The sequence below is a fragment of the Octopus sinensis genome, linkage group LG3, assembly GCF_006345805.1.
Source record: "Octopus sinensis linkage group LG3, ASM634580v1, whole genome shotgun sequence".
Taxonomy (NCBI): Eukaryota; Metazoa; Mollusca; class Cephalopoda; order Octopoda; family Octopodidae; genus Octopus; species Octopus sinensis.
In genome coordinates, this window is record NC_042999.1 from 108,809,215 (window position 1) to 108,830,972 (window position 21,758).

At 31.1% G+C, this 21,758-nt stretch overlaps 1 protein-coding gene across 9 annotated transcripts in view; it reads left to right on the plus strand.

The window, feature by feature from the left end:
• The window catches only part of LOC115209141 (protein TANC2), a 1,073,170-nt gene that overhangs the window by 1,002,749 nt on the left and 48,663 nt on the right, over positions 1 to 21,758 (plus strand). For 7 of the 9 annotated variants that reach the window (XM_036501213.1, XM_029777300.2, XM_036501212.1 and 4 more), the window contains one exon: positions 20,138 to 20,380. The exons of the other annotated variants lie outside the window; for them this stretch is intronic. In XM_036501213.1, the coding sequence (XP_036357106.1) occupies positions 20,138 to 20,380 (243 nt within the window). The remainder of the gene's footprint in view (positions 1 to 20,137; positions 20,381 to 21,758) is intronic. 9 annotated transcript variants of the gene reach the window in all.

Here is a 21,758-nt window from a genome sequence, read left to right on the forward strand (position 1 = left end):
AATATTTATTCGATAAGTTTTCTATTCAAAGTAATATCATTTTGCATAGTATTTAGGCTCTTTAATATCTTTCTTCCGTTAAGAATGCTTTCTATTTCCTTACAGGAACTACACTTATTATATGATCTATAGAAAAGGAAATGGCATTAGTTACTTCAATCAGATTGTTTCTGGTTTCATAGGCAATTTATTATTCTTAACTATATTAATATATATATTATTGATTTATTTCTATAGTCAGTTTGCTGAAATCAGCAGTAATTAGCACTCAACTCCAAAGGATTCCCACTTATTAAATTTACGGAATACGCTTTTGAGATGTTGCCACAGCTTTTAGTTGCTTTCTCCTAAAAGCAATTCGTCTTAGCATTTATACTAAAAAATATTTCACAGTACCATCATATCACCCAAAAAAGAATATTGTAGCTAGCACTGAAAATATTTCTGTGCAGTTGCTTAAGCACAAAGAAGAGTCCATACTTCAATTCATATGCTCTATAATATATCTGAGTCACTTAAGAGGTTGTAACTAAGTGAACTAAATATAGTAAAGCTACCCATCACCATCAAACAAAAATACAAGGAAAGATGACTTAAATATTTGTCATAAGTGTTAAAGTATCATACTTCTAATTGTGGGCCAAGTTTTCTGTAAACTACTTCCTAAGAAACTTTAGAAAGAAGTTAATAGTATGTTTCACAAAGAGAAATCAACCTTTTACTATGTCAGCGCTTACCTTGAATAGATTCTTTTGTAACATCATTGAATAGACAATTGAACATCAAAAGAAAATTGTTAGTTTATAAATGACTTTGATAGTACTTTTCATCATTCTATATGGAAAAGACTGAGCTATTATGGAATTACTTTATGCTACATTTACAAATTTAAACCAATGTATCAAATGTCTTGTTGCTAGGATTTAACAACCAACTGAAAGTTTTATCAATTTTATCAAGGTGAACAGATTGTATTTTTCACTTTTCTTCTTTGTTAATGTTTTATTTTATACAAAAGAAGTCTTTAAATGCTGAAAAGTAGGAAATTTACTAGTGAAACCTTTGACTAAGTAATTCTTATTTTGCTGAAATGTTGCTTCAATCAGAAAAATCTGTTGTGTAATATAATTGTAACAAAGAAGATTTGTCCTTTGATAAACAGCATTAAAACAAATTTAAGAGAGTAGTTTCTGTGATGATCACAAACCTCCAAAAAAAACTTTTACTGAGTATAACACTCACAAGTTCATCTAATGTGTAGGTCAGTGTAGAAGTTAGAATCTAATTTTTCTTCAAGGAATCATCAATTCATTCATTTTATGCAGTTTTGTCAATACACAACTTGGTTGAGAGAATGCTGGAGTAGAGATAAGTTATCAAATATAGTATAGTTATAGCCTTTTCTTGTATGTTCATGTATATATCAGCTACTCAGAGATACTTCTAGCTGTATAGTCAGCAAAGTTTGCTTGTACTAGGTTTCATAACTTAGAAATTTTTGTCTGTTGCTCTTGAGGTATTGCCTTCCAGAATTAAATACCTTTATTCAGGACATAATGCTACATTGATGATAAGATATGTAAAATCAACCTTTCAGCTTGGAGGCTAATGGCCTAAAAATGGAACCCTATGCAACTTCCAATTTCTAAGATATTTCCAGAAAGCAATATCTATAAAATTATGTTACAATTCTATAAAGCTGTAGTTGTTTTTAATAGTAATTCATGTTCTTCATCTTGGAATATAAAAAGAAAATATGATGTGTTCTATTTAGGATATCTTCACAAACTATTCAAAATGCCTCCAGTATCTACATTTATATAGAAACAGACTGGACAGGGAAGAGACTACATTTTACCTTATTAAAATATCACAAAAATGGCAGACCTAAAATACAATAGAGATCAATCATAGCAATAAGATATTAGATAGTCACTAAATCCATGAATGAGATGAAAGAATATTAGTCAACAGAGAAAGATGAAATTGGTATCTAATTGCTTCACTCTGAACTGAATAGAAGATAGTGATGATGGTATTATTGACATACTAATCAATCGCAATGCATATATTTTCATAATTCTTCTTGCTTTTTTGATTTATTTTCTACTTAATTCTGCCATGTCTAAAACCACAAATATTATTTCTTCATCCTAATCTTGAGAAAAAACAATTATTTTCCATAACTGTTCAGAAATCTTGCTCCTTAGCCTTATTTTTATATCTAATAGCATAGTTAAAGAATTAATTATTTTCTTTTAACTGTATAGAGTAAATTCAGTTACTTTCATAATTATAGAATATTCTAAATAGACTGCTGTGCAAGAAATATATATGCATGTATAGGACAGATTTCATATAATAATTAGAATTATTTCTAATTTTGGCATCAAGTTAGCAATATTTTAGGGGTGTGGGTAAGTTGATTACACCAACCCCAGTAACTGACTGGAATTTTGCTGTATAAATATCAAATAGATGAAAGGCTAAGTTGACCTCAGTAAGATTTGAACTCAGAACATTAAGAGCCAGAAGAAATGTGGCTAAGCAATTTGCCTGATGCACTAACTAACCTTGCAACTCACCACCTTCATAGTAATAATAATAATATAACTGTAACAAAAACTAGAAACTGGTTAATCATATTTTTAGTTGCCTGAAAATTAAACACTTCAAGATGTGTATATAAACACACATACATAAATCCTCAAGCTTAATGCTGTTTCATTGACTTTGCTCTAATCCTACCCAGTAAAAATAATTAACTCTATGCTCTTCATATAGCTATGCAATACTGTCAGTCAAATACATTCATTTGTAACATTCTTAAATTAAGCTTTCCTTCTCTGTCTAATGTGTTTTTCATTTCTTTAAATATAGCTTTTCAAATTATTTTCGATTTAAGTCTTGGGTGAGAGAAAATAGTTACAAATGTAACTATAGGAAACTATTTTTATTAGTTTATCCTGTAAGCACTGGCAATTTGATACAAGTAGAAAGGATTATTTTACATATTTTTTTAAAGAGATTTTACTCAATACAGCAAATATTTGTTTTATATTTCTGGTTAGCAGTTATCTTAGAAAGACAGCTTTATTCAATTATCATGTATATTTGGTTACATAACTATTGTTTTAGGTCTATACATTTCCTTAAAGGAATCTGGAAGATTCCATTTACACCTATGTATTTTTAGTTGCATATAGTTCTTCAGTTTGATTTACTAGGTTCTGCATACCATTCTCAGTTAGGATTTTATTTTGTTATTCTTGTCTTGAGGGATTCTCGAATGACTAAAATATCAATAATGATTCAAAACTTAATATTATATTTTCTTTCAACAGTAGTAAAAAAAAGGCATTCTTCAAAAGAGATTATCTTTCAAAAAAAAATATCCAGTTGCATATTATTTATGAAGAAATACTATTTATAAATGTATTGATATAATGATGTCACTTAAAATATGTGAAAGAATTTAGAACTGAGAAAATTAAACATCTAATACTTAAGAGGCCTTAGTCTAAATTGAAATTGTGTCACAATGAGAATATGTGTCATAACATTGATGAAATTAATACTTAAATCTACATCAAATATTCGAACATCTTTTATTGGCAGTATTTTAATAATCACTAAAGTATATTTGCAACAGCTTAGTTGCACAGGTAACGTTAGTTTGAAGAAACAGTAAGTTGGATTAATGTGAATCAATGTACTTAGGGAAATAACTATCCAAGAATTATTCTTAGCATGGAATCTCCTAAGTAAAAATAAAGCCATCCAGTTATGTACTACCTGTGAATATATATACATATATATATAATAATATATATATATATAATATATATATATATATATAATATATAATATATATATATATATATATATATATATATATATATATATATATATTGAAAGCAAAATGTACACATCATCATCATCATCACCACTACCATCATTTCAACATCCATAGTTCTATTCTAGCATAGGCTAGAAGGTTTGCAATACATCATATCTCCATACATCTAAATTCTGTGTCACCTCTTATGTAAGGCTCACCATTCTCAGTTCTCATGTTACCACTTCTTGTCATGTCTTCATCTGTGTCAAACACAGCTTACTCCCTTCTGTTGATTTATGACACTCTTTCACCTGGGGTATGTTGTCCATTTCTATGACATACCCATAATAATGCAGCTGCTTCCCTTCATATACAGATTTTGTTCCAAACAACCTTCTCAGTTCTATTGCATTATCTTCCTCATAGATTAATATTTCACATCCTAAAAAATGTACATAACACATTCCTTCCAGCCATTAGGTATCTTCTACATAAATTGATAATGTACCCCACTATGTAAATTAGTGATTCTTGCTATGTTTTAAAGTCTGATTTTGGCACACAAGAGAGAAACCTGTTTCTGTTAACAAACATCTCTGATTTATTTCCTCTGGCTACTCTATTTTCACAGGAAACACTTCAAGTGTTAATTATGTTAATTTTTTTTTTAATTGCATATCACATGATTTAATTAATAAGCACAAATACACAACTGGGTGGTAGAGCCTGTATGTGATCATGTGACCTGCTAGAAAAAGTAACAAAATCTTTCTCAAATCATACTCTGCTGTTTTAAAGAAGAAGAAAAAAGGAAAGACAAATTGCATAACACAGTCTGAAATAAACTGTGCTACGTCTGAAAAGATGTGATGGTCGATGAGGTTGACTGGGGGCTAAAAAACAACAACAACAGCAACAACATGCAAGTGAACACATGCACAGTCTTTGCAAGCAATCAATGTTTTGTAGAAATAATTGATCCACACTGAAACATCATAAAACAAATCATTACAAAGCACAACAGATAGTTAGTGTAAAGTAACTAGGAAATTTGTACATAGACTAATGATATTGATTCAAACAACTCTAAGAATCTACCTTACAGCTATAGCTGAAAGATTGCAGATTATCTCTCAAGAAACATTTGTAGAACAAATTAATGACTAACTTTACAATAAGTGGAAACCATATTTTTTCTATATTTGTCAGATTTCTATTTGTATATGATATATCATGTCATATGTCAGAAAAGTTTTAAGTCTATTATGTTTTGATTACTTATTTCACTTTGGTGCCTCTCTTTCAAGATGATTGCAAATATATCCTACATTAGCTAAATATAATTAATCTTTCACTGAGAATTTCTGAAAGAATTTTCATTATTGACAGTATTTTGTGAGTGAATTAACAAGAAATTCAACAAAAATAAATATATTTTCATGTAAAGGCTATTGAAGTAGTTTTAGTGTATTGCAAAGCCATTATGTAAAACTAAAAGGTTAACTATGGAAATCTATGGGAGTTTTCACAGGTGGTAGATGTTAAACCAATTATTCTACTTCCTTGTATAAAAGAACAATGTAAAAGAAAAATGGCAATGTTATCATTAATTTAAATCTTGTAAAAATATAAAGAGTTAAATGTAATGCTAACCTATTCTCCATTAATATAAATTATTTTATTTACAAAAAGATAATATTGTTTTATGATTAAACTATCCTTTAAATGATAGGTTTAATAACATATTTATTATTGCCTTGTATTTTTAAGTCTGTCTTGACAATGGTGTATGTAAATTAATAGTTTGGCTAGATATGAATAGCAAGAGGCAAAAGCCTAATACAATAAAATCTTACAAAATTCATTTTGTCTCCTTTATTAATCTCAGGTTTTGGCTTATATAAAGAAAACTTTTATGGTGGAATTTTGTTATTATTAACCCTAGATCAAACAGAGCTATGATTAAAAGTGTACCAATTCTGCAATATATCCTCTCCCTATCTGAGGTAATAAAGTGTGATTTGATGGGGATTTGACTGCTGTTGCAAGTAAATCAATTGACCATCGAGGCTTTGTCATTAGTTTGAGAAATTGAGGATAAACAAAATGTCTACGGTTTATGAAATTGAGAATATGTTGGCTTACTAAGCAACCTTGGTAGAACAACAGAGATGTGAGTAAACCACAATCAATGTCATCCATATAATGTTATTGAAACAGAAGAAACTAGTAAACCTTTGAATCCCTAGTTTTGTGCTGGATATTCTTTTTACATAGAAGCTTAAAACTGATATTTAAAAAAATGCTTACCAACCACATGGTTCCGGGTTCAGTCCCACTGCGTGGCACCTTGGGTAAGTGTCTTCTACTATAGTCTCGGGCCGACCAAAGCCTTGTGAATGGATTTGGTAGACGGAAACTGAAAGAAGCCCATCGTACATATGTGTATATATATATATATATATATATATATATATATATATTATATATATATATATGTGTGTGTGTGTTTGTTTGTGTGTCTGTGTTTGTCCCCCCAACATCGCTTGACAACCGATGCTGGTGTGTTTACGTCCCCGTAACTTGGCATTTCGGCAAAAGAGACCAATAGAATAATTACTAGGTTTACAAAGAATAAGTCCTGGGGTCGATTTGCTCGACTAAAGGCTGTGCTCCAGCATGGCCACAGTCAAATGACTGAAACAAGTAAAAGAGTAAAGAGTAACCTCTAATGAAATATATCACCAAACAATAAATGAGAGATTCTCTTTTTCTCTCCCCTCTTTCTCCCTTAGACTAGTTATTTGTAACCCGGTTTAATCTCAGAAATGTTAAAACCCTTTAAGCCCTGACCATAAGATATTCATGTGAAGTAATACTACAACATAATTCTTAGTGCTTTAAGAGTTTATTTTATATGGAAAAGAATAACCACCATTTTTATTGACACTGATATGCCTTTCCTGTTTGCTCCAATATATTGACATTAACTGACTAATATTTTTGAATATTAGATACAAATTGGATTTTTTTTTCAAAGGAGTATTCATGTAACAATTGAAATTATCTTCCAGCTAAGCCTATTCATGTCATTGATAGTTTTCTATGTTGTTTACATAATAGCAACACATCAACTAGACGAATAGAATTATAGGCTAAATATGTATTTTCTCCAATTTTCATCATTTCTAAAACTCTCTTCTAGCTCCCTTCAGAATTAGTTAATCATTACAGCAATCTATTCTCTTTAATGAAAAGAATACTGCATATTTTATTCTCATATTTTCTGTTCGATTTTGATTTTTACTTGTTTTCAACTAATTTTCCTGTGATCAAGGGTTTGGTTAGCTTTTTTGAATTTTGGCTATTACACATGAATTGTTTGGAGTTGTATTTGTTTTATAGCTTAATGCTCTTCCTAAAACTACTATTCAGCTGTAACATGAAGTTTTCAGCTAAACAAGTTGAAGCAAGCATAGTAATGTGCAGAATACAATGAAAAGACTAACAATAAAAGGACTTTCAGCCTATGCACAAAGTTTTATCTAAAAGTATGAAATATGGAATCTAAGCTTAGGTATTGGCTTAAATGAATTATTTATTCTATTTTCTAACATAATGTATCCTAATGTTGCGATGAATATAGATGTTGTTGGCAAGCAGCATATAAACAGAATGTAATGGTTTTAGCAAATATTAAAGAATATGCCATTTGTCAGCACCATTATCACTTGGCAGCAGAGATAAGAGCTGATTTAATCTCTGACATACATTGCAAACCAATCTCATAAAAATGGGGGAAAAAGTTGAATTGTGAACTGACTTGGATGACTCTTAGCAATATTAGTAGTATATTGGCTTCAGAATTGATATCATTTGGATGTTGTTTCTTAGGGTTGAAAACAAATTGGAAATGAAATACAAGGTCAGAAATTTGGTTACAGATCAAATGCAGCTAAAATTAAAGCTGACATATTTTGCCAACTTTCAATGCAAATTTTGTGATTTAATCCCAATATATGTGGCATCATGATTTCATTAATCTTCATTTTCTATTGTATACCATTCTACCCAACATTCTCTTTCCCTATATCAACATATAAGTTTTACTGTTATTAGACAAAATATTTTCGCTTTAAAGTTTTATGATTGAATCTTAGTATTGATTACTGAAAGATTGGAAACACCAAACAAATAAATGGATATTTTCAGAACTGTTTCAAATATAATGTTCAAAAGAGGAATGACAAAGTTATAGTTTTAGTGGTAAATATTTGGTACATATTTTAACTATCAAAAATGGTGTAATTACATACCAATATTTACCTTTTATATATTTCATCTCTGTGGATACTATATTATTAATAACATCAATCACTTCACCTTATTAATTAATTATCTTATCTGGCCTTCTAATCACATATAAAAGTTTTAGATTATTCTCATTTAATTAAATAGGTTGATGCAGAAATGAATCTGATATAATACTTGTGTGTTGTCCAATTTGACATTTAGAGTATTGCAAGCTTCCTGTGTTATTTCCCTTCAGTTCTGTTTTCTTATTATTTGTGCCAAGCTCTTCCCTTAACATTTCTTGCACTGTTAGAGTGTAATTTTTTTTTTATCAAAATCAAAAGCATTCATTGAAACATCTGCAAGTATTTATAGCTGGATAAATTTAGCTTAATATTTTACAATGTCTGCTAAATGGCCAGAGAATCACTAAGTTCCTCTAAAATTTATCAACTACTAATAAATCCTTTATTTATCTATACCTCATTTCTGAAAAGTAACTAGAAATGTTTATATCATTCTTAATATGTATACATTATACCATAGCTTTCAGAAACAAGACAACATTCTCCATATTTTAGTAGTGAGTATTAACTATTCCTTTTTGAGAAAATTATTGTTAATCATAGATGAATACAGAATTGATGAAATTGTAAATACTAACAAATTTATTGTTGAGCTATTTAACAGCTCTGACTAGCTGTACATTCCAGTAAAAAAATGCTTCTTGATATAATAATAATTGATATTTTGTATAATAATTTATCAATAATAAATAATAATTGTTGCACAACTACGACTGTTTATTGGGAAAACATGAAAAGAATTAGGATTTTCAGAAAAGTAATTCAGTAAAATATTATTTGTAATTAAAAGAGAATATTGATTCATGTTCATAAGGAAAGTTTCATTAAATCTCAGTAAAAATATTTTCCCCCCATTATACTAGCTTTAAGTCCAATATTATTTTTGCCGATCTAACATAAACATCAGATAGCTTAGATTCCAACCAATCATGTAAGATTATTGAATTTGCTCTTTGATGACAGCCAGATTGTTAATTTCTAGTGTTCTAGTTTTTAAGTAAGTTTTTGTGCTCATGACAAATTATACAAATGTACTTCTCTTTTGCCATATAGTAAGAATATAATGCTCTTGAGAAGGTAGCATACTTCACCAATTTTCCTAAGATTGTTCATTTTACATGTTCAGTGTTCCAGTTGTTTTTGTTGTTTAATCCAGGTAATCTAGATTGAACAAACTTATAAAACGTGTTATACTTTTGACAATCACATCTTCTCGTAATGGGAACTACCATTTTCCAATGTGCCCCTTATTTCAGATGGTAGAGTGCATTGAGAGGAAGATTTGGTAGCTATTTGTAACAGGTTGTACAGAGATACAATAATTATCAACAGATATTATTAATCTAAATTCTTCTTCATCCATTTTTGAAGATGACCAAGACTCCACCTCTTAGATATCAACAGCTCTTCTTAGAGAGTTTCAGGTAACTGAATAATTGTGACTGTTCTTACCTTGTATCCTCACAAAGGAAAAAACTTCAGATGTTGTTGCAGACATATTCAATACACCAAACATATCAATGAAAACATTACAGTCTGTTTGTGGTTCCAAGAAGTTTGAGTCTTGGTATTCACTCTCTCATTCTTAACTTTCTGGACTAGTGTAAAAGCAAGGTAAGGCAATGGAGTTATATTAGAGATATAGTGGGATGACTAAGGTAATATGTGTGCCTTTAAGGTGGCGAGCTGGCAGAATCGTTAGCATGCCAGGCGAAATACTTAATGGTATTTCGTCTGCTGCCACGTTCTGAGTTCAGATTCCGCCGAGGTCGACTTTGCCTTTCATCCTTTTGGGGTCAATTAAATAAGTACCAGTTTTGCACTGAGGTCGATATAATCGACTTAATCCGTTTGTCTGTCCTTGTTTGTCCTCTCTGTGTTTAGCCCCTTGTGGGTAGTAAAGAAATAGGTAATATGTGTGCCTCACCAGGCTCTGAATATCTGGATGTTTTTTCAGCCCACTATAATTCAACCTCTAATGATAGAGCTTCCTCTGCATAGTCTGTAAGAAATCCAGTCTTCACATGCACGACAAACCCTTAAAGAATATCAGGTGGTGGTGATTCACTATCACACATGCTAACAGTTTGTGGATCCGCAGGTGACAGCCAGTAACAGATGAGCTGTCCTAAAAAGAATTGATCTGATACCTATCAAAGATTTGCTCTACTTTGTCATCCCATAATTTTATATTCAAATAAAAATAAGAATAATTGGAATGTTACTATCTCTCTCTCTCTACATATACATATATATATATCATTCAATCTATAAATATATATATATAAAAAACACTCCTTTGGCTATGCACACTGAATGAAATGACAGTATAATCTAACAAAGAACTTATTTAAACAATCACCTGAAGATGTTTACCTTATACTTTAAATAGGTGATAATGATTATACAACATATTAATAATATCATCTCACCAATGTACTATGAGTGTCAAAACAATTATAGTGATTTTAAATAAAGAATATCATTCAATCCATTTTGTATCATTTACACACACACACACACATACACACACTTTCCTTCAAATTATTTTGGATAGCATGTAGTTGATTGAATTGACTCCAGTACTTGATTAATATTTTTCTTGGACAGAGAAAGGGAAAACACTCCAAGCAGGATTTCAATGAAAACATGAGAACCTAAATAAGCACTGGAAGGCATTTTGTCCTGTATCTTATAACCATCTACTTCTTTTTTATTGCTGCTAATAATTTAAATAACTTAGTTATTATCAACATAAAATGTCAAATTTTATTCAATTTAAGCTTTTTTTTAATAAATTCAATCCATTTATTTTGTTTTCTTCACTTTTTGTTGAACTTTAAAGAATTTAATAACAATCAGTTTGTGATATTTTAGTATTGAAATTTAGAACTTTTACTAAATTTTGAAGAATTTGACATGTATTATATTTTAAACATTTTTTTTTTTTCATACATTATTCTTTTTTTATTTTAATGCATTGTGGTTTCTTTATTCTTAAATTGCAATTTAAAATTTTGTGGTGTTCTATGAAAATTTTGCAATGGAAACAACTTTTTCATTTCAGGAAGTGTATTTTAACATTGCATCTTTACAAATCTATGAGTAAAAAATATAAAGAAAATGTCTATGAAGTTTCACTGTAAAATTATTATTTTAGAAAAAAATCAAGTTGTTTTTTTCTATATTTTAAATTTTTATTTGTTTTTACTGTTATCTCTATTGGTGCTGCTCCTAATACTACGGCTGCTCTTAATACTGCTGCTACTATTTCTATTACTATTGTTCCTAATACTACTACTTATACTGCTTCTATTACTATTACTTTAAATGATAATATAACAATAATAATAATTTCTCTTGTTACCTTCATCATTATCTTCAGATGTTTGTTTGCATGTGCTTGTATAATACTACCAATATGAAATCTTTAGATATGTTCTAAATTTGGTAAATTGAATAGGAAATAGGTAAGTTAAGTGGGAAATTGACTTGTTAAACAACTTCAGTAGAAGTCATTTACAAGCTATCAATAATACATAGATATCTATTGTCATTGCTCTATTTCTGTATAACTAGATTGTCTTGTAGTGCGTGATATTGGAGAATGAAGTCGACTAGCTCTAATAAACTATTTTGAGACTAGACTCATTACAATCCTCTGATCCTAGAATAGATATAAAGTACTTTAAAGCCAATTCCTTAAATCCTTTTATTGTGCAGGTAATTTGATATATATCTAACAAAGGAAACTTGTTGGAAGCAGGTACAATAAAGTAAATATGCCTTCAAGCTCTTGAAGAGAGAAAATAATCTTTAGAAGTGTTTATACTAATAAAAAAAGTAGTTTTTGTGAAAAATAGCTATAATTTATTTTGTTTTCAAAGAGTGACTATTTTTAAAGAACTTGTTAAAAATAAGAGTTGTATTTATTTTGGCCATTTTGTAAGTATAGTTATAGATTGTTAACTAATTCATAAGTTCAAATCATGTGTTCCAATGTACTTTATTAGTGGCATTGTTAGAAGATTATATACTTACATTATATCACCAATAAGTTAACTATGAAACTTCAAAACAGGCTTGAAGTTGTTCTATTACTTTTGATTGATTGTTGTATATTAGAATTATCAATTGATGGGACACATCTAAACTACTGCTAGTCTTTTATTTTTACAAACTTTGAAAGTGAAACACATGGAAACTACTAATAAATGAAATGTAGAAGTATTAGAAATATGTCCACCTTCTGATAATATTACTGTACCATAGCGAATCAAAAGTAATACAACAAATTTTATCATTTTAGTAAAATCTCATGGTTACCTCATTAGCGATATAAGACATGTATATATTCTTTTAATGATGTTGTTACTAATAAAGTAAATTATACATACATATATTTTGTTTTGTGTGTGTGTGTGTGTGTGTGTGTGTGTGTGTAATAAGTGAAGCTGTAGTAGATGAGACAAATTCTGTAGTGTTGTAGCTAAACTGAAATAAGCACTTTCTGAACACCAAGTGAGATATATGTCCCTGATCACTGGTTGGAAAGTTGTTTAGATTGATTTTCATATATATGTTCTATCAAGCTGAATTGTATTTCAAATACATTTTTGGTGGAATAAAGGTCATTTCTATGGTTTCTTAAGTATTAAAAACTTCAAAACTAAAAGACATAATATTGTAAAAAGTACAGATATGCATGTGTCTTCAAATATCTTACTAATAAATAAATTCTATATAGTGTATTGTTTGAACTATTTACTCTCAAAAAGTTACTAAGGTAATATCCCTTTAAAATCCAACCATTTTATCTTTCTCCCCAAAGTTTTGCCCACTTTTATGATAGATTTAAGACTTCTGTGAAACATTTCCACCATCAGTTGTTTGCAAAAGATGTCTTTAACTGATTTTTGGTACCTTCCAATCGTATTGCTTCCCTCTAACAATGTAAAATAGCTTTGATCCTGCAACAAAGTATTCATGCATTTACCAATAATGCATCTCTACATTTCATTGCCTTCTTGTATATTCAGGATAATATATCTATAAATCCTAAGAATATTAATAAAAATAGTTTTGTAGATGTCATTGAAATAATGAATTATTTATTTATGCACTTTAACCTATCGTTATATACTATGACAAAAAAGTATACCTTTTGATCTTTGTATAATGATAGCAGTCATCAGATGTTTGTAAAATTATTATAAAAGTAATTATTACTGAGATATAAGCAAAAAGATGTTAGTTTATTGAGGTTTTATGTTATTGCTTTTTCAACACTTTTAATGTAACACAATAATGATAATACAATATTTAGTGACACTATCAATATTGAATATGATGATAATTATAACGAAAACAATCACAATTTCATTTATGTGTGAGCGTTTTTTTTTATATCAGTGAATGTGTGTTAGGAGAGGTGGAAATAAAACAATACTTTTTTCTTTTTAAAGAACTATTTTATTGGGGTTTTTTTTTTATCAAGTTTCCAGTATTCAGAATTGTTCTAAAACATTTGTATAGTGTGTTGTATCAGATTCCAAGATCATGTTAATGGAATCATTAGTTCCTTTCCTTGCAACTTAAAACTGATTACAATATCTGTGCACCCATGTGTCACCTTCTGAGATCTATGAGTTGTTGATCCCATATGTATTACAGTATATTTATTCAGAAACTGTATTGATCAAATGTAAGAGATAAATCTTGTAGTGTTCTTTGGAATAAGTAGTTTCTTAAAGATTTCTCTTAGTGAAACAAAAATTTCACCAATAAGAGTGTTCGATTAATGTCAGATCAACATTCTTTGTTATCTGATTTAGAAAAAAAAAAATGAATTAGGATGTGTATGGAGAAGCATACATTTTAGGAATTCTGTGAATAATAATAATAATGATAATAATAATAATAGCCCTGATGCAGTACCAGGCAGTGGCTCTCATTGCTTCTGATCTTGACTGATTGGAAATGTTATCATGTACATTGTTTTGTCTTGGTATAAAAGATGGGCTACATCAAATTTTCTGCTCTCAATACCACAGATTTGCTTGTCAGTTGCCTGACTGTAACCAGTTGAGCATGTCCCTTAGTGGCTGACGATATGTGCATCTCTGATCATGAGCAAAAGTAGTGCGAGAGCATCATAGCCATTTGTTGAGAGGAATTTTTTGGGGTTTGGATAATTCACCTTTGGAAGCATGGGTGTTTTGTTCAACATCCTTAAACAATCCTTATTCAGGGACCTTTGGAGCAGGACGAGCTACTCAACCTGAAGAAAATTCTAACTGGGCCCCACCTGCAAGGTCATGCACTGTTTATCTTCATATGAAATCACTTTGTCATGCACATATGGTTGTGATGCATATGCTTGGTGTACCCTTATCTGACGAGTAGTCATGTTGGGTAAACTGGGCTTTGTATAATTTACCCCAGTGTCACTTTGATGGCATGCACTGCTCTCTCGCTCAATAATAATAATAATCCTTTCTACTAAAGGCACAAGGCCTGAAATTTTGTTTGGGTGGGTGACTAGTCGATTACATCAACCCCAGTGTGTAACTTGTACTTATTTTCTCCCCCCTAAAGAATGAAAGGCAAAGTTGACCTCAGTGGAATTTCAATTCAGAACATGAAGGCAGAGGAAATACTGCTAAGCATTTTGCCTGGCATGCTAATGATTCTGGCAGGCCGCCTTATGAATAATAATAATAATAATATATTGTTTATCATTATCATTATCACTGCTATCCTAAGTGGAAATAGCTTAACTGGCCACACAACTAATGAAGAAATACTATTTGGATGGCTGTTGACTCCTCAGAGTTCACCCACCCCTTATTCAGCAGGGTGACCAAAAAGCAAGAAAATCAACCCCCCCTCATAGAGCAAGCTCTCTGAAGTTACCAGTTTAGTTGCCAACAACCCAACATTTGTGATTTGATTTCATGACTACAATTATGATGATAGTGTTATGTATCTGAGCAAATAGGTACACAGACAGATGTAGTGAAAAGAAGGCAAAAAAAAAAGGAAGAAGAAGGGAAAACGGATGTGCAAAGGGATGACATGATCAATGGAGTGGAAATCCCGAAGTGGATAACCACAGGAAAGTGGTTCTTTGCCAAAAGGACCCAGTGAATAATTACTGGTCAATCCTCTCCCTACTCTTGATGTGGAAATTAACAAGAATAATATTTAATTGTGTGTATGGCATCTTTGAAATGAATGACAAGCTGTCAGTGAATCAGAAGGGATTCAGGAGGAAAATCCAAGGGACAAAAGACAGACAGAATGGTGCTGAGCAATTGTAAGAGAAGACATACTAATCGGGATTGATTATAAGAAAGCATATGACAGGGTCCCCCATTCCTAGATTTTAGAAGGTCTTGAACTGATACAGGTGTTTGATAACATTTGGAATTTTATCAGATCAATAAAAAACTGGAGTACAGAGTTAACAACATATGGAGAATTCTTCACAAACGTTAACATCAGGAGAAGCATATTTCAGGGAGATAGTCTGTCACCATTGCTATTTGTGATTTGTATGATACTCATCACACAGATATTATGGAAAGTGACACCTTGAAAAATGGAGGAAAGTTAATTCACCTGTTGTATAGAGATGACAATCTGGAATGGAACATCAAACAACTGATTGAACCTTTGGTCGTTGCTGATAGACATAGCAACACGGTACCTAGTGAAAATGTCACGTACCCAAAAGAATTTAAGAAACAAGATGGAGAACAAAGATTGAACAGCTGGAAAGTGAAAGTAATGCACAGGCAATACCTCAGAGAAATGGAAGGGAAAAACAAGACTGACACTTGGAAGTAGCTAAGGAAAAGTGATCTGAAAGAATGCACCGAGGTATTGAAATGCTGCACTAAGGAACAAGCTCTGAGAACTAATTACACCAAGTTCCAAATAGATAAGAGTAGTGAATCGCCCCTTTGGAGGATGTGTGACAGCAAAAACAAGACAATTTTACATATTGTGAATGAGTGTAGCAAACTGATCCAAAAGGAATACAAAAGGAGGCATGAAAATGGGACTAAGTATGTTCATTGGAGATTGTGTGAGAATTACAATGTTGTAAAGACATTGAAATGATACGAGCATAAACTATTGTAGAAGGCATCATCAAGAATAATGAGTATAAGATCTTGTGTGATTTTACAATCCAGTGTGATTCAGTAATTGATATTTGGAGATCAGACATTGTTGAATTTGATAAACTGATGAAGGAAACCAATATTATCGATATTGCCGTACCTGGGGATGTATGAATAGCTGATAAAGAACTGGAAAAATTGAGAAGTACAAGCCACTGAAAGATGAAATTGCAGGAACATAGGCAACTGTCATCCTTGTAGTTGTTGGGGCACTAGGAGCATTTACAACCAAGCTTGAGTAATCTGTTATAGAAATTGGGATTGACATGAGGTAAGAATATGCTCAGAAAACTGCTTTATTGGGGGCAGCAAGGATTTTTGAGGTTGGTACTTGGATGTTAAATATTGTAGAAAGAGACAGGTTGTTGTCTGCTCTTACAGAATTACCTAGCGCAAGTGAAATCGAGAGCTAGATATGCTAGCCAATAGTTGTGATGTTGAGCTATTCAGTATCATATGTTTATATTATTTCAAGAGTATTGCATTTTGCTCTGAGATACGAAACATTTGATTTACTCACCTTTGATAATAGATATGATGCCCACTTCATAGAGAGAACTTTGAACTGTAAAACTATTTAGCAATCTGGTGTAAAATGACATCTATTTCAATATCAAATTTTACAGAAAAATCAAAGCTAGGATGGATATAGTGTAAACACTTACATTTATGTATATCTTTTTACATAGCTGTGTGTACTTACATTTATGTATATCTTTTTACATAGCTGTGTGTGTGCTGCTTTAATGAAGAGAAAAAATACTCAATATATAGTATAAAGTATGATTGTATATATCTCACTGGACAGTTTAGCATTACTTAAGTTTCACTTTTATGTATCATTAAGATTGCATGATGTAGTGTAATGATGTGCTCTTTTGTTCAAGATAGTGTTAGGGGTCTTACTATTTCATTGGCTGAGCCAGACCACATGAGTCACTCTTAAGAGGTGATGACTCCCAACTGAAATGAAACTTTTATGTACTGTGAAACAACTGCTTGATATTAGAAATCTTGTAACCAAACTATGCATAAATAATTATTTCAAATTTTTGCTGCAAGGGCAGCTTGGACGAGGTGGTGGCATGAGTCGGTTACATCGACTCCAGTGTTCAACCAGTACTTATTTTATCAACCCCAAAAGGATGAAAGGCAAAGTCGACCTTGGCAAAATTTAAACTCAGAATGTAGCGATGGGCAAAATGCCGCCAAGCATTTCATCCAGTGCGCTAATGATACTGCCAGTTCGCTGCCTTAAAATATGCATAAATAATGATAAGCAAAAATAAAATATTTTTCAAAGATAATAATAATAGTTCATAATAGTTAGCAAAATAATAATTAGCATAATTCTTGCTTGGTTGGCTGGTAAGTTTGTTATGTGGATTCTCAGTACACTTTGTGTCTTGTGGTGCCTGCAAGAACATACTTTTCCTAAAAGAGGAGCAACTCTACCTGGCTTGTTCAGAGTTGCTATTTCAGCTTGATTTTACATGTCAAGTCTTATGTTATGTTGTTAGCCAGTTGTGAATTGTGGGTTCAGCAAGTTTATAGTTGAAAGTCTCTTTGTACAGGGAAATAAGTTGCATCTCTCATTCTAAAGATAGAGTAATGTAAATTTAAAATCTCAAGTTTTTAATCACATATAGATGGTGACTTCTTCAACCATTGTATACCTTTGTCAGTATTCCAATTTTAATGTGTAGTTGTTCTGCCTTTTAAAACTAAATGCTGTTCACAAGATACAGCATCTGAACTTACTTTTTAACTTAATTAAATGGATGTACTATCACTATGTAGTCTTAAACATATTTGAATCAATCTGACATACATTTTACTGTATGATCAGCAGATTCGACATCTACTCTCTATATTCTTTCTATTGATGATAACATTTTTGAAATATGACCTGATTCTAATTTTTCTTAGGAAAAAGTAGGGGTTGAAGCCAAATTTTTTATCTGAGTTTATATGTTAGTCCTTTGTTGGACAATTTCATTTTTTTTTTTTTTACGTACAGCGTATTGACTATTATGCTTTTAAATTAATATTCTTGGTGGTATCATGTTTTCAAGTGAGATTATGTGGTATTTTTTCCATTCCACACCTTTTTGATGTCAATGTCAATTTGTTCATAGTGCTCAATCAGCTGAATATATCATTACTTTAAGTGATATCATTGCTAAAGTAATATCATTATTTTAAGCTTCATACTTATAAATTCAGATGGCACTAAGCTCTTTTGTAATGAAGTGTTCCTTTGTCCACGATGGTATTGGAGCCAATTTATTCCATTGGCTAAGGCAGAAAACATGGTTTACTTAATCAGATAACTCCCAATCAAAATGAAACATTCTTCATTCTGCAGGACAACTTTGCAAAAGCATAATAATTAGTAAAAATAGTGAAAATAAAAAGGATTTATTATACTTAGAAAAATAATAATTAACATAACTCTTTTCCATGTGGATTCCTTTGTACTCTTTGAGTTTGTGATGCCTTAAAAGTATAATTTTTCTTCAGAAGAAAGTGACTGTAACACTTGGAACTTCAGCTTGATTTTGTGTTAAATTTCATGTCACCCCTTTAACCAAGCTGTGAATTGCAGCCTTCACAAGACAATGGGTACCAAGGAACCAACATGGAGAATTTTGTCATGCATATGTATGTGTTTATCCATGTGCGTGTGTATGTGTGTCTTTATTAAAGTGTTTATAGTTAAAAAAGACAACTTCAGTTAAGAACTCAATGCATTGTGTAAGTCAGAGTAATATGATTTATTCTCAATGATTTACTAATCATTTCAACCAAAGAGATATCTTTTGGAGTGAACTCTGTTTAACTTTTCAAACAAAGTCAAGAGTTTATCTCCCTTTTGAAATTAAGTACAGTTCTCTTCCAAGGAACCATTTTTGCTTGAAAAGGTTTGTAAATCATTTCAATGAACTTTATGCCTAAACTGCGGAGCACTACATTATCACTTCTCAATTCAATTGACCAACCATTTACAGTGTGCACTGGCTGCTTTTTTTCTTGGCACCAGCACTAGTAAAGTTGCTGTGTTGTTCAAAAGGTGAAAAAGAGTCCAACCCACCCATCATGGTTGAAGGATTAGAGGTTAAAGAATGATGGATGAAAGAAATTTATTGTTGTGAGAGGATGGTAGTAGAGAGTAACAGCTGGAAATGTTGAGAGGAATAATGAAGAAGACAGAAGAGAGAATGAGAGTAATGTCAAGGGTCTGTGTGAAAGAGCAGAAGCATAAAATGGTAACAGTGATGGGGTAGCTAGCTTAAGTTGGAACCATTACTTTCCTGCATTATATATATTTTATCATAATTCTATGCCAGATTTTCACCATGTCTACAATATGTGTGTGTGTTTATTTATACACACACACATAGAGAAAGTGAATTTCTTGAACATTCTACCATACTTGGTTTACAGTTATTTTTGTTGTCATCCTCTTGAGGATCTTCCACTGGATTATATCAAAGACTGCTTCAAATCATCAAAGTGTAAGATCACTTGATGTTCTTTTGTTTCATTAGTTATCTGTCTTATGTATATACACATATGTATATACATTTGTATGCAAGTGGGATTATAATGTGAGGAATATTAGGATTCATTCCTTCACTTGCACAAATTAATTTTGTAAAGCAACTGTATCTTTTTTACCAAGTTGCCAATGCCTTAACAATTTAATTTGAATTCCATTTGCTAAGGAATGCCAGCAGTTTGTAAAGGGAACAGCCCTCCACCACCTCCACCAGATGTTGCTCAAAATGACCTTATGGCTCGACTTGGCCTGTTGCTAGAAGAACTCTCCAGCAGTGAACAAATGTCCACAGGCAGCAAAGAAGGCAACTGTAAAGAAGAGGCTTTTACTAGTATCTCTTCACTAACCAGCAGTGAGACCACACCAGATAAAGGCATCTCTGATACCAGTCCCATTTCAACATTAACGGGTAAGTTAATAAAGAAATGTCAGTGTTTATTGGTGTTCATTAATATGATTCGTTTTTTTAAAGAAGTTTAGTTTTTCACTTAGGTCTTTGAAAGATTTGTAGATGCTGCACAGAAAAAAAACTTCACTTCTTTATCAAAGGTTGTATTACTGAGAACGAACTTCTTGATGTACCATTTATACATTGGTAAAAATAAATTTGTCTCAAATGTTTTTTTTTTGTATTCCAAAACAGTGTAAATTGAACTGTATCACATATATCTAGTAACTTGGGTGCACAGAGTTATATCTGTTAAAAGAGACAAAATGATCATTTCTAGAATAGGGCTATTTAATTGTGAGGAGGAAAATCTGCTTACTTTCATCAGTTTCCAATTATTTTGTCATGATATCAATGGCTTAGTGAATGAGGTATTGCATTTCAGGGCAAATGAAAATTTCCTCTTTATATATAATTATAGTGTGAGTTGATATTGGTAATCATATTACATTATTATTTTCTAAGAGGCTATTAGTTTCTCTCATTTCTCAATATATTTATTGTCAATTTTCAAATGTTTTTTTTTTTTGTACTAAAATGAAATCAGTTGACACCAGAATATGTTTTCTCTACCCTGTTCTATGTAAATGTTTTCACCAAATATTGAGAACTGATCTTTTATATTGCAGTCATCTTAATGCTTATTTATGGTTCTTTTATCTAAGAACAAGTGTAGACACATCATGTTACGTAAAGTGATAAAATGTTGCCATTAAACATAGCAGGGAACATTTTTCATTTGTGGCTATTACTGCCACTTGGTGATTATTTAATAAAACCATTTTTTTACATGTTGATGGTTTAAAATTAAAGGCTTTTCTGAATGGAAGAAAAATTACTTTCCCCAGATTTTATTCTGTTATATTTATTGTTTACCCTCTTGACAATTAATAATTTTTTTATTGCTGTTACAAAAATGGCAACAGGCTTTCTATAAATATATTTATAAAAACCAGTTTCAAATTATTCGATTTCTTTAAAACACAGCACAAACTATGACCTCTACTAGTAAGTACTTTAATCTTTGTAGATGGCTCTATACTGCATGTACATATATATATATATATATATGTGTGTGTGTATATGTATGCACACACCATACGTTGTCTTTTGTCATTGGAAAAGAACCAGTTATATAGATATGATATATATCATCTACAAAATATTAGACTTGTACATAAGATAAGTTGCCTGACAGGCTAAAGGTGATTTGTTCATTGCCGATATATCAATATCTCATACCTGATAAAACAGAGCACTACTTTCCAAAAACCTTGCTAGAAAATAGCTGCTATTTCAATCCATTTTAACAATTCCTACTCGTGTGAATAAGATTAGC